Genomic DNA, 13,185 nt, shown 5'->3' on the forward strand with positions numbered 1-13,185 from the left:
GTCTTTGATCCATTTTGAGCTAATTTGTATACATGGAGTGAGGTGGGGCCCACATTCATTTTCTTACCTATAGATACCCAGTGGTTTCAGCACCATCTGTTGAAAAGACTGTTCCTTCTCCACTGAATGGATGACCCTTTTCAAAATTCAGTTGACCGCAGACACAGGGGTTTATCTGGATCCTTTGTCTTTAACCTCTGACTTCCTCTGTGCTCCCACCCCCAGGGGCCAGTATTTGGATTATGAGAAGGAGGAGGTGGAAGCTCAGCCGCGGCAGTGGAAGAAATACGACTTCCACTACGACAACGTGCTCTGGGCCCTGCTGACGCTGTTCACGGTGTCCACGGGAGAAGGGTGGCCCATGTGAGTGCCCCCTGGCTGGTCAGGCTAGAGCAGAGGGGCAGCCAGAGTGGGGAGCTCAGGCTCTGTGTCCATCACTAAGCAAATACCCGCCAGGCTCTTGTACTTACCGGGTGAGCCATGGCCCTGCCCTTCAAGAGCGGGCAGCCTGGGGAGCAGGAGGGGATTAAGCCAAGAGCACAGCATTGTGACCTCCTGAAAATCCTTGTTTAGTGGCTGGAGGCCGGGGGGAAGATGGGCCCTTTGGCGTCTCCCTGTGCTGGCCTCTGGCCGCAGTTAAGGGGAGCCCAAGGGGTGCATGTGTTCAGTGCCACACTGGATGGCAGGGGCTTCCTTTGGGGCTGAGAAGACCACCCTTCAGAAGGTAGGATCGATGCTCTGCCAGGATAACCTGCTCAGCCCAAGGCTTTCTGGCAACAGGTGAAGCTGGGTGTGGGCAGGTTACCTGGCGTGAGGTGGGAGAGAGCCGGGCAGCGCAGGACTGCTGGACCTCTCCCACCTCTCCTCCGGGGGATGGGACCTCAGGCACACTGAGGCATCCTCTAGGAGGTCCCCCCAGTAGCCCTGAGTATAAGCCCTACTGGTGGGACAGGCCCCGCCGGCAGCCACGCCATCCTGAGGAGCAGGCCTGGCCGCACATGGCACCGTCTCCGGGCTCAGCCGCAGAAGCCTCAGCTGTGACATGGGCCTCGTCTTTCCCGGGGCCGTGTCCTCCTGGGCTCCCCTGATGCCTGGCGTTGGTTCTTGGCCCAGGGTGCTGAAACACTCGGTGGACGCCACGTATGAGGAGCAGGGCCCGAGCCCTGGGTACCGCATGGAGCTGTCCATCTTCTACGTGGTCTACTTCGTGGTCTTCCCCTTCTTTTTCGTCAACATCTTTGTGGCCTTGATCATCATCACCTTCCAGGAGCAGGGGGACAAGGTCATGTCTGAATGCAGCCTGGAGAAGAACGAGGTAGGCGCCTCCCCTCCCACTCCATCTCCTCGCGGGCTCTCCAGTGGGCAGTGTAGGCAGGGGCCCTGGGCGCCCCTTCTGCGTGGGAACCACTGGCCAGCACAGGGCAGGGAGGGCTGCCCGGAGGAGGCCTTCTGGACGAGGGCGGGGGGTGTGCAGGGGCTCCGCAGGGTCCAAGCTCCCCCTGCTGCTTCCTTCCTATGCAGAGGGCTTGCATCGACTTCGCCATCAGCGCCAAACCCCTGACGCGGTACATGCCCCAGAACAAGCAGTCGTTCCAGTACAAGACGTGGACGTTCGTGGTCTCGCCGCCCTTCGAGTACTTCATCATGGCTATGATAGCCCTGAACACTGTGGTGCTGATGATGAAGGTGCGCGGGGCCCGCGTGGTGGGTCCCGGCGCCCGTGGGGCGGGAGCCCGACTCCAGCCTGGCGGAGGGTGGGCCTCCTCCTGGGGTACGCGCGGGAGTGGGCGTCGCCCCGAGTGCTGGTCAGCTCAGGGTGCCTGCGCAACCCTGGGCCCCCAGTCGTCCACGGGCTGAGATCGTGAGAAGGTTCTGGGAGACGAGGGGAACCGGGAGGGGGTCCCCGTGCAGCAGGCATGTGTGACAGGAGGTCGTCGTGGGCCCCGTGGGGTGTCGCAGGGCAGCCAGGCCTGGGGCCAACGGTACCTCTTCCCCGGGCAGTTCTATGACGCGCCCTACGAGTACGAGCTGATGTTGAAGTGTCTGAACATCGTGTTCACGTCCATGTTCTCCATGGAGTGCGTGCTCAAGATCATCGCCTTCGGGGTGCTGGTACGTGCCTTGGCCCCTCCTGGCCTTCAGGTGTCTGCATTCTGGCTCCGCCTCTTCAGGGGACCTTCGGGGGCCCACCGTTTGGAGCTGGGGATTCCCTGAACCCCCAGAACACATGTGACCCCGGAGGGGCCCCAGGGAGGGGGCTGCCGGGGTCTGCCCGCACCTCTGCGCCCGCCCTGCTCCTGGAAGCGGGTGGGGCCGGGCTCCTTACCTCTGGATGCGAGACCTTGTGCTCTCCCACCTGAGGCGGCGCGTCTGTCCACTCGCCGCCTTCTTGACTAGAGGCCATCTCCTGCAGCTCCTTGTCCGGCAGAGCCCTCACCGGCCCCAGCACTAACTGCCCTTCTTTCTCTCCAGAACTATTTCAGAGATGCCTGGAACGTCTTTGACTTTGTCACTGTGTTGGGAAGTATTACTGATATTTTAGTAACAGAGATTGCGGTAAGTAGCATCTCCTGCCCCCGCAGGGCCCCAAGTGGTTTCCTTCCAGAGGTGTTCCCTCACTGAGCCTCCAGGCCCTGATGGTGTTAGCTCCTCCTCCGGAGCAGAATTCCCCACGAGCTCTGGAGATGGAAGCTCCTCTCCAGAGGCGAGTGTGGGGATGAGTTTGGGGGGTGGGTGTCCTCTTGGCAAATGCTTTTTCTTGGATAAGAAATTGGTTCCCAGGAGGTCTTCCAGGCTGGTGGCCTGAGAATCACCTGGGAGCTCCATGGTAACAAGTGACCAGGAAGATAAGGATCTTCTAAATTTGTGGGTATCTAATGCGTACGCATCTAACAACTGGTGCCAACAAGATACAAACTAAAACCAGTAAGAGTTTAGAATATTTTAAAGTATTAGGTTTGTTTTACATATACGTGGGGTGTGTGTGTGTGTGTGTGTGTGTGTGTGTGTGTGTGTGTGTACACATGCTGGAGATTCTTATTCTTACTAAAATACATGGATTATATCTAAAAACGGACTGAGGGCTGGAACATGAACTTGTCTCAACAAATTTGAAAGAATCTGAGTCATAAAGCGGTATTCTTTAAGCACAACACGTTAGGTTAGAATTAAATGGCAAAAACCACATTTATTTTTCTTAGGTTGAATTCTCTAGGAACAGACACCAAGGTGAGGGTTCTTGTAAAAGTTATGTCTTAGGACGTGTTCTGAGGCAGAACCCGTGGAGAGAGGTTTGGGGAGGTGGATGGGGAGAGAAGGACCAGAGGTGCCGGTGAATCGGGTCGTCCCCCAGGGGCTCTGGAGACAGGGCGGGTCACACCTCAGAGCTGCAGAGTTCTTACCTCTGTGCACACCAGTCCTCGGCTAAAGGCTGTGCCCGGGGCGTCGATTGCCAGACACCCGAGTGCCCCGAGGGCAGGCGAAGCAAGCTCTGGCCGCCTGCGCTGCTGCGGGTGAAGGGCCACGTGCAGGGTGGGGGCATCTGCTCGCGGCCCTGGCTCAACCTGGCTCTGCCCACACCTCACGTCGGGTCCCGTTGCTGTCTTCAGGGTGGTGCTAGTCACGACTTCTGGGAGGAGAAGGTTGATAGGAGGAGCGGGGCACCTGCTGCTGTGCTGGGGATTTGCGTCATCGCCGGCGTCCCCTCACCTGTGGCCAGCCCTCTGCTGCTCTGGTCGCTGGTCTTGCCAGGTGACCCAGCCCTCTGTGCTGTGCGGACCGGGCCCTGCTTGCCATACCCCGTGTGGCTCTGGCTGCTGTGATGGTCCAGGCACAGTTCAGACTGGTCCCAGGAACCTCTAGAAAGGCCCCCGGGGCCGCTGATTTCCAGACAGACTTCCCTGCCCCTGTGCAGGGGCAGCTCTGCCCTTCACACCCTGGCCAGCGTGGAAACTCTGGGGAGCCCAGAGCGACAGGAGCCACCACGGCCTTCCTGTGTCGCACAGTGGAAGTGGTCTCCGGCCTGTTTGAGTCAGGACCCCAAGATGCGCCTAGCCTGAATTTGTGGGGATGGTGACACAAAGTCCCAGCGGGCTGCTGGAGTCATGGTGACAGGGGCCACCTCCGCTTTGGCCCCTTGCTTCCTGGATCCATGCGGTTTACAGGTCGGGCACCCAGTATGTCTGTTGGCCGTCAGTTCATTTTGAAGTGCAGCACCCCAAACCCCCTGAGGTGCCCCACCAGGCCAGCTCTTTTCTGTGCCTGTAAGAGGCCATCTCAGCATTTTATCAGAGCGACACCTCCTGAGTGATGTGGAGTGTGACATGCCGGTGGGTCCTGGGTCTCCTGCTCCTTTGCCCCCCCTCCGCTTGCTCTGAGTTGATGGCATGTGGCATCCCCTGTTGGTAAATCTCTGACGCTAGTGCATCAGCAGAGGCAGGCCCGCACCCAAGATATGAGTGATCCCCGTTGAGACAAATCACTGTTGTTTCCGGGTGAAAGGCTCTCAGGTAGGCAACTTACCACCAAGTGGCTGAGTGACAGCTCCAGGCGTGGGTCCCTGTAGAGGCCTAAAGGTGGTCTCTGCTCACAACGAGCTGGTGCTCAGTAGCGGCCGTGGCTGGATCACAGCCTTCGTCCCAGCCGTCACGGTCACTGCCTTTGTGGGTCTGCCGTGTGAGCGGGGGCTGGGAGGACGGCGGCTTGCTGGCACCTGTTGTCCGCACAGCCTAAGGCGCATGGGGTTTTCGTGTCCCTACGGCTGTAGGTGTCCGGGGTGGACGTTAACATGTGATGCCTAGACCTGCGCATGGTGCCCATTCCCACATCCAGAGGTGGCCTCTGCCACAAACCTTGTTCCCTCCAGAGGCCTGACCAAGCTGTAGTCTTTGCCTAGGACCCTGTGGTCCTTACCACCAGCAACTTCACGCACACACACACACGCACACACACGCACTGTGGCGGCTTGGGCACATCACCAGAGCTCTGCCTCACCACTGTCTTTCAGGCCGACGCTGCCTGGGGCTCTGGTGAGGCCTGCACCAGTATATTAAGCCAGTCCCTCCATAACCAGGTTGGAGTTTTTCCTCGACTTTTAGTGACCATCCCGTGATGTGCTGGGGAGGGGTAAGCTGAGGAAGAGACAGTGGTGCCACAGAGGCGAGCGGTGTGGGGGCCAGGCCAGCCGTCGTGTGACGGTGCCCTCTAGGCTTGCCCAGGTGTGGCCCCGGATGTAGCACTTCCACGGTGCACTGGGTTGTTGCTGGGCTGGTGGCACACGGCCCATGAAGACGAGCCGTCTATGGATGAAATCCAGAATAATCTAAAACAAATTAAATGTGAGATTGCTCAAGTAAGTTTGCTGCGTTTCATTACGGCGCCAGCAGTCCTGACAAACCTAACAAGGTACGCATGCAGGACCTCTTTGTGGAAAATTACTAAACTTTATTGGAAGATGCTAAACAAGACTTGAATAGATGGAGTTATACATTATGTTAATTAATAAGTAGTGTCAGTGTCATAGAGATGACAGTTTCTCCCAATTGATCTGTAGATTCAATGCAATTTCAATAAAAACACCAATGATTTTGTTTTTCTTTTTGTTTGTTTGTCTCTTTGTTTTGGAATTTGACAAGCTGCTTCTAAAATTTATAAGGAAGAGCAAAGGCTCCCAAATAGCCAAGATACTTAATAGTAAGAAGGTGCTTCTGGGGTGCTGTGCCAGGGAGGCGACTTCCTGCAAAGCTGTAGCAGTTTAGACCGTGTGGAGTAGCCCAAGAGCCTGGAATCAAACCCAGTCGCGTGTGGAAACTCGATGTGTGACCGTCTGTGGGCGTAACTGATGATTAGTACAGGGAAAAAGAGGAATTGGATCTTGGTTCGCACCATTCACAAAAATACTGCAAATGGATGAAAAGACTTAAATATAAGAGACAAAAACTTTAAAACTCTTAGAAGAAAATACAAGAGATTATTTTTAAGACCTTGAGATAAGTAGTGATTTGTTAAGCAAAATATATATAAAGCACCAGCCATAACTGGAAAAAAATTGTATAACATAAAGTTTCTGTGTATCAAAAGGAGGAAGGCCAATCCATGAACAGGGGAAGGATATTTGTATCACATTCCTTCATTTACACACGTTAAAATATTTATGCAGTGCCTATCATGTGCTAAGCACTATTCTAAGTGCTGGGACAAAAGATGAAAATCCCCGCTCATTCTAATGGGAAAGACACATGGTGTCAGACAGTGACCAGGGAGAAGGCAAAGCAGAGGGGGTGTGAGACACTGGGGAGCCGCGATTGTGTGTCACTGAGACGGCGACCCCAGGTCAGGAAGTCTGGGCTTTCAAGGAATCCGAGCAGGTGACGGCTGGGGGGCAGTGAGTGCAGAGACCCCCCAGGGGTGAAGGAAGGGTGGCGCTGTGGCTGCACACTGAACACCTTGCAGTCGGTAAACCTTGGCTTTTCTTTTGAGTGAGGTGGGAGGGTTTGGAGGGTTCTGTGAGGAGGAGTGACACGATCTGGCGTTTAAGACCACAGCCCTGGCAGCTTTGTTGAGAACATTGCGCAGGGCACAGGCAGAGGCAGCGAGACCAGTCGGGGCTGTCTGAGCCGGGTTCCCCCAGAAACAGACCCCGAGACAAGAACGTGGTGCAAGTCGTTCATCTGGAAGCGAGCGGAGAGGCGGGCAGCCCGGGAAAGGCGCTGTCAAGTCAGCTACCGTTACTACCCCGGGGCTCTCCCAGCAGCCGCTGTCTGCCGTGGGTTGAAGGCTGCTGGGGAGAGGGGGCCAGAGAATTACTTCTTCAGCAGTTCACCCTTCATTAATGTTAGGGCCTGGGTATTGTGTCCTGGCCTGGGAAAGCTCTCAGAAACAAAGATGTGAGTGCTGACGACTGGGTAGTGGGCCTTGGAGGATGTGTGTGCGGCCGAGCGTTACTGCTGTGAGCCGAGAGAGGAGCTGGGAGCTGGGATGCGGTCAGACATGGTCAAGTTCTGGGTGTAATTACAAGGCAGAGCTGCAGATGGGTCGGACGTGGGTGTGAAAGATGAGGCAAGGATGGCATCAAACATTGTCGTCTGAGCACTTGGAGAAGTGGATTGTCATTCACTGAAAAGGGAGGGAATTGTGAGGGACAGGATTGCTGAGGACGGTCCAGCTGCACTTTGTCCGTGTTAGAGTTCAGTCCTGCTCTCCTCCCAGGAGTCGTCCAGCGGGCAGCCGGAGGAGACTCGGGCCAGTGACGTAAGGCTAGGAATCGTGAGCCTGTAAGATGAGACGGGATGAGATGCATGGGGGAGAAGAGCGTGAGGCCAGCAGGTAGTGAGCAAGGCTGGAGGGCGGAGGCCTTCCCGGCTCGCCGTGGAGGTCAGTGTCCAGAACGTGCCAGGCTCCTCCGGGAGCAGGAGGTACGGTGGGGCATCTTGCGAAACGGAAGACACAGATGGCCACAGAAAGATACTCAACCTTACCTGTAATCAACGAAATACACAGTGAAACGGCACTGAGATGCCGTTCCACACCCAGCGTTCGTCAAACAGAAACCCTGAGGTTGCCGGCTGTAGGCGAGGGTGTCGGTCGGCGCGGCCTCTCTGGAGGGGCGGGCGTGTGTGCTCCGGCACCCTCCCAGGTGCAGATGCCCAGGGTGCCTGGCAAAGGAACCTGGAGACGTTTTCACACTGATGTTCATGGCAGCGTTGTTCGCAGCAGCAGAAGTGGTCTATTGACACAGTGAATGGCACCCTTATCAAGAGGATGCTTCTGAAAATCGGGGTTTGCTCAGAGTCAGAGCACAAGTTTGCCTGAGCCCGAGAGGGCTGCGTACAGTCTAATCCCGTCACAGAGTTAAGGACAGGCAAGTGTAAACGCATTTTAAGAGTTTGAGGTAAAACAGTGAAGAAAAGCAATGACTGACAAGAATTAAGGTTAGTTACTACATCTGGGGAAGAGAGAGACGGGAAGGGCTTCCAAAGTGATGGTGACATTCTGTTTTTTAAGCTGGGTGATGAATATATGGATATTTTATTACCTTCACTTAAAATACGTGTGTGTACATATACTTGCACGTATTCTTTTGTTTATGTGAGATGTTTCATGGTTTTGAAAAGTCAGTGATCTGAATAATCCAGGCAAAAAGCTGAAAGCTGCTATTTTAACAAAAAAGCAAGGTTATTTGTTCCACCGGCTGCTGGCCTTGCAGCACTGCCCGGGCGCTGTCCCTTTGCTGTGCACCTCTTCTCACCAAGAAAGAGTTCCCCAGTGTGGTTTCTGCCAGGCGCTCCACCTCCTTGGGCACAGGAGTCTTTATGCCCCAGATAAAGGCATCCAGACACTGGGCTCCCAACTGCAAGGACACAGCCCTGGGGGTCGGCAGAGGGGTGACGGCTGGGAGGGCACCCACAGGAGGGGCAGGCAGGGGTGCCCGGCTGATGTCGCAGACGCGCTGTCTCCCAGGGGCACCTCCCCACAGAGAGGCCCCTCAGCTGCTGGAAACTCGAGGGAGGGCGGCTTGCAGATGTTCGAGAACTTAATCCCAGCAAGACCTCCAGGGTAGCCACCACCAATCCTGGGTGCCCAGCAGGGCTGGCGGGAGGGCTGAGAAGCTGCTTGGTCTGAAAGCTCAGCTGCCCCGGCCACTAGTGATTTCAGAGGGCAGTCTTCACCCTGTCCTGCGTGGAGGAGGAAAGGTGAAAGGAAGCCGTCTTGTGGATTTCGGTGTCTTTTTTTCTTTCTCCATTGTAGTCACTTCATATGTTACTTTGTGGATGCACTTTTTTTTTCCGTAGGCAAAAATATGAGTGTCAGTTCCCACCTCCGACTTAAAAATCACCATAGAGCAACAGTCTTAACCAGGGTCACGTAGAGAACACATTCTAAGCAAGCATAAAACTGACATTGATTTCTTTGCCTGGAAATAAAAAAATAAGTGTCTGTGAGTCATCTTTGGATTTGCATTACAAACAGAAATGCAAATGATGCCCCTGTCTGCATAACCTACAGATTTCAAAAGTGTGTTTTGATTTGGTACATTTTAAGCAAAATATGCAAAGTTTACCAAAATCCTAAAAATTTCCAGTGAAGTATTCAGAGTTTGAGTTTTGCTTGTGTTGGTGACTCATTTTCTCTTTTGTTTTCTGTTTGTGTTCTTGATTTACCCTCACCTACCTGCTGACTCACATCACGCAACCAACATACAACGCGAAAACCATGTCTACCCTCACCTACCTGCTGACTCACGTCACGCAACCAACATACAACGCGAAAACCATGTCTCCGTCTGCATGTTGTGCGCCTGCTGTTCAAACATCCCAATTTGTCAATAATACGCAAATATCCATCCATGAAAACATCACATGTAGGAAACGGTTGGTTTCATGACTTTAAATGGTTCTTAAAGCTCCTCGCTTTGCTTGCTCTGGTCCCCCTCTCTCCTGCTTCCTGTCACCCCTCGCCACTGCCCTCCTGTGCTCAGAGCCCAGCTGCACCCGCCCCTCTGGCCTCTCACGCACTCTCCCGGCTCCTGGGGTCCAGCAGGGGCTTATGAGGGCCCCCCAGGGACCATCTGACCACAGGAGCTGGCCTTGGGCTGAGAGAGGAGGTAGGGGCTTCTGAGTGAGAGGCAGGTAAGTGATGAGACGGGCTCAGAATTGGGGAGGTTTTGCAGGATGTGAGTTTGGACCTGATCCCCGAAAAGTCCATGGTTTCTGCTGCACAGTTGTCTCCCCTCTGCTCTGTCTCCACTGGCAGACCCAGTGGCCTCGGACAAGGTCTCCTGTAGGGTCCTTCCTGGACGTATCTTCCGTGGGGGCCTGGCTGGGGGGCACCAGGCTGGGGGGTTGGCCTGAGTAGAAAGAGGGGCTCTGCCCCAGGAGGGAACAGAGGGCTGGGCCTTCATCCAGCGTCGCTGATTCTCGTGTGCCCTGGTCAGCGAGCTTGTGTGGAGCCCGTGCAGGTGGTGTGGACGGAGCCTCCTTCCGGGTGAGGGGGCAGAGAAGATGCGGGGAGCGGAGTGAGCTGAGGCCGTGACTGCAAGTTCATGCAAAGTAGCAGATTCCGAGATTCCTGCTACAGAAAGTGAATGCTTGTGATAAAGCGTTTCACAATCGGAGCAGAAAAGCTTGAGTTTTGAGAAAAGGCTGTTCGATGCTGCAGAAATACCAGGCCACATCTTTCGCACAGGCTCTGCTCATGGCACCAGGCCCCTGCTCAGCCCTTCCCGTCCACCCGCTCTGTGCCCTCCTCTGCCTTCGTGTCAGTGGCCAGGATACTGTGCGTGTGTGGGCTTTCTCCACAGGCTTTCTCTCCTTTCTCTCTCTCTCTCCCCCGTCATCGTTCCCCTTGAGAACGAAGCTGAGTAGGAGAGCAGCTTGTTCCACGCTCTGCTGCACCTCATCCCTGGCACGTGTGTGGTCCCCCGACACGTGCACAGTGTGGGGGGGGGGGCGCCTCATTGTGCTGTGACTCTGACCAGAGGCAGTGATGTGCTTGGATGCAGGAGACGTGGGCCTCGGCCTGGGCTCCGTTTGCCTCTGTGGTGGCGTTTCAGTGCTCAGTGCACCGTAAGTTCCTTTTCCTCGCCCCCGGGCATGATGTCCTAACGCCTCCATCGTGTGGCGGTGGAAGCTGGCGCTCAGTGGAGCTGGGGACCAGTGTCCCCTCAGCGTAAATCAGCTCCGTGTTGAGGGCTGTGAAGCTGACCTTTCCTGGCTCAGAGGCAGGGGCCATAAGGAGGGGCCTGGCTTGGAAGTAGGTGGGGTTGCTCGTGGATGCAGCAGAAACCACGGACTCTGGGGGGTCGGGGCAGGTTGCATCCGCCTCCAGGGGGTTGGCTGAGGCCAGGGGTGACGGTGCTCAGCCAGGGGGAGGCCGCTGTGTGCTTGCTGCCCCCGCCGTCCCGCATGCAGTCTGCATGGTGGTGTGTGGCGGCTCGCGCCCGGCTGCAGCCGTGGTGCACTCAGCCTGTCACCCTGTGCTTGCGGCATCTGTGGCCGCCGTCACCTCTGCCCTCACGGCTCTCTAGGGCTGTCCGTCTGTTGGCACCTGCACCCTCTCCTACGTGCCCGTGGAGCCCCGAGAGAGAAGCTGGGGAGGTGGGGTGGGACCTGGTTCTCAACAAAGTAAGAAGGGGCTGCGTTCACGCATCCAGTAACTGGAACGAACAGCGCCTTCCGCTGCCCGCTGTGGCATCCGTCTCTTCCTTCTTACCCAGAAGCTTATATTTCCCCCCAGTATTTTCAGGAAATCTTGTCTGTCCCAACGGTCTGAGCAAATTGCTTTGGTCTTGGCCCCTCCAGACCCACCTGCGCAGGTGGTTTGAAAGCAGACACCCCTGAGGTGGCAGCTCCTCCCTTGCTGTGCTTTACTGTCTTGTACAAAGGGTCCCCTGGCACTGTAGGCAGTCCCCCCTTCCATCCCTGTGCCCGTCCTCCTGAGGCGACTGGCTCACCTGAGAGTCCTCAGGGCCCGCGGGGCTCAGGTAGAGAATGTGGGTATGTCTCATCCGTCCTGTCTACCCCTGAGGTTCTCTTGCCCCAGCACGAGCCGGTGAGGGAGCTGCAGGGAAACGAGTACACCCTCCAGGGCCACACCCCGAGGTCCACTTCTGCCTTCTTGCTGATCTGGACCACAGTCGCCCCTCCTCGTGCCTGCCAACTGCCCCCTCTCCCTGTGGCACTGTCCAAAACCTGGGAGCCGTCCCCCAGGGTAGCTGTAAGTCCCTCGCCAGCAGAGAGAGTCCAGAGTCCCTGGTGGGAAGCAAAGAAGCCAGCCCCTGAGACAGGCAGTGGAGGGGCGGAGTGAGGCCCGTCTCTCCACCGACGCCTCGTCCCAGCCAAGGCCAGATGGGCAGCCCTGGAGGGAGGACGCGGCTCTGCCCAGGCCCTGCCGCCTCCTGCGTGAGCTCTGCCGCTGCACCCGTGCTCTCTTTTCTCTGTATTTGACCACTGCATCTGGCAACACAATGTGTCTAGCCTGAGCTGCTTGCATATTTTAAAGCAGCCAAGTGTGGGGAAGCTGCCCTCAGGCTGCGTGTGGGCACCTGGTCTCCAAGCAGACGGGCAGGAAGCCGCCCGGGCCCGCGAGCACCCCTACCTACTCACGGACGCCGAGCAGGGCCGTGCCCCGGAAAGGGATGCCAGGAATTCAGGCGCCCCTGGGCCAGGGTGGAAGCCTCGCTCCCAGGTCATCCGCGCAGGCCAGAGACGGTTGGGTTAGTTTGTGCCTGATTTCGACCCTTTGGATGAGGGAGCCGTGCGAGATGGCTTGGGTTCTCTGGGGTAGACACCGGGTAGTGGGTTGCAGAGGTGGCTTCCCTGGCGTGAGCAGCAGGGCCGACGCCACCTGCGCCTCCTGCGGTGACCTGTGTGCGGGCCCCTGCCCAGGCCCGGAGGAAGGGTCTGCCTCTCGGCTGGGCCCCAGGCAGGCCGGGGCCTTGCTGGCCGTGCGGTAGCCCTGCCCCTGGGCGGCTCGGCCTTGCCCTGTGAGAGGCCGTCGGTGCTGGAGGCCTGGCCTCAGGCAACCTGCCCTTCCACCTGGCAGCGGGGGCTGCTTCATGGGACTTTTCTCTGCCCCTCCCTGTGGAGGACGCCTCTCTGATCTGCTGCATGAGAAGCGGTTTGCAAAGACAAGCTTCACTTTTGGAAGGTTTCCTGGTGGCTGATTGCTGCTTAGACTGTGAAGCGGTGACTTTTGTTCCGTTCTCTCTCTTCACCCGCTTTTCTTTGGGGCACAGTGACCTGGGGAGGTGGGGTGGGGAGTGGCCGCCCTGCGCCCGTGGGAGGCTGGTCTCTGAAAGTCAGAGCACAACCTCTCTTCCCTGCAGAACAACTTCATCAACCTCAGCTTCCTCCGCCTCTTCCGTGCTGCCCGACTCATCAAGCTGCTCCGCCAAGGCTACACCATCCGCATCCTGCTCTGGACCTTCGTCCAGTCCTTCAAGGTGAGGCTGGGCATGGCCAGGCGCAGCCTGACCCCTCCCTTGTCGTGCAGGCTGGGGGGCTTCTGCCGCCACCGCCCGAGTGCCCTCCTCGGGAAGGCCGGGGCGGGTGCCCACACCTCCCGTGGTCCCCGTTGTCCCGTGATGGTTTGTAAGGACGCTTTCAGTTTTACGGAGAGTATCTTGTTTATGCTCACAAAGCGCTGACGTGGCTTTTATGACTTGATTTGTAGATGAAGAAGTTGACA

At 56.8% G+C, this 13,185-nt stretch overlaps 1 protein-coding gene across 2 annotated transcripts in view; it reads left to right on the forward strand.

The window, feature by feature from the left end:
* CACNA1B (calcium voltage-gated channel subunit alpha1 B) overlaps positions 1-13,185 on the forward strand; it is a 184,987-nt gene that overhangs the window by 140,704 nt on the left and 31,098 nt on the right. For both annotated transcript variants that reach the window (XM_036855907.1, XM_036855905.1), the window contains 6 exons: positions 226-363; positions 1,114-1,315; positions 1,522-1,686; positions 2,002-2,112; positions 2,473-2,556; positions 12,824-12,940. In XM_036855907.1, coding sequence (XP_036711802.1) covers positions 226-363; positions 1,114-1,315; positions 1,522-1,686; positions 2,002-2,112; positions 2,473-2,556; positions 12,824-12,940 — 817 coding nt within the window. The remainder of the gene's footprint in view (positions 1-225; positions 364-1,113; positions 1,316-1,521; positions 1,687-2,001; positions 2,113-2,472; positions 2,557-12,823; positions 12,941-13,185) is intronic.

This window comes from Balaenoptera musculus, chromosome 6 (genome assembly GCF_009873245.2).
Source record: "Balaenoptera musculus isolate JJ_BM4_2016_0621 chromosome 6, mBalMus1.pri.v3, whole genome shotgun sequence".
NCBI lineage: Eukaryota > Metazoa > Chordata > Mammalia > Artiodactyla > Balaenopteridae > Balaenoptera > Balaenoptera musculus.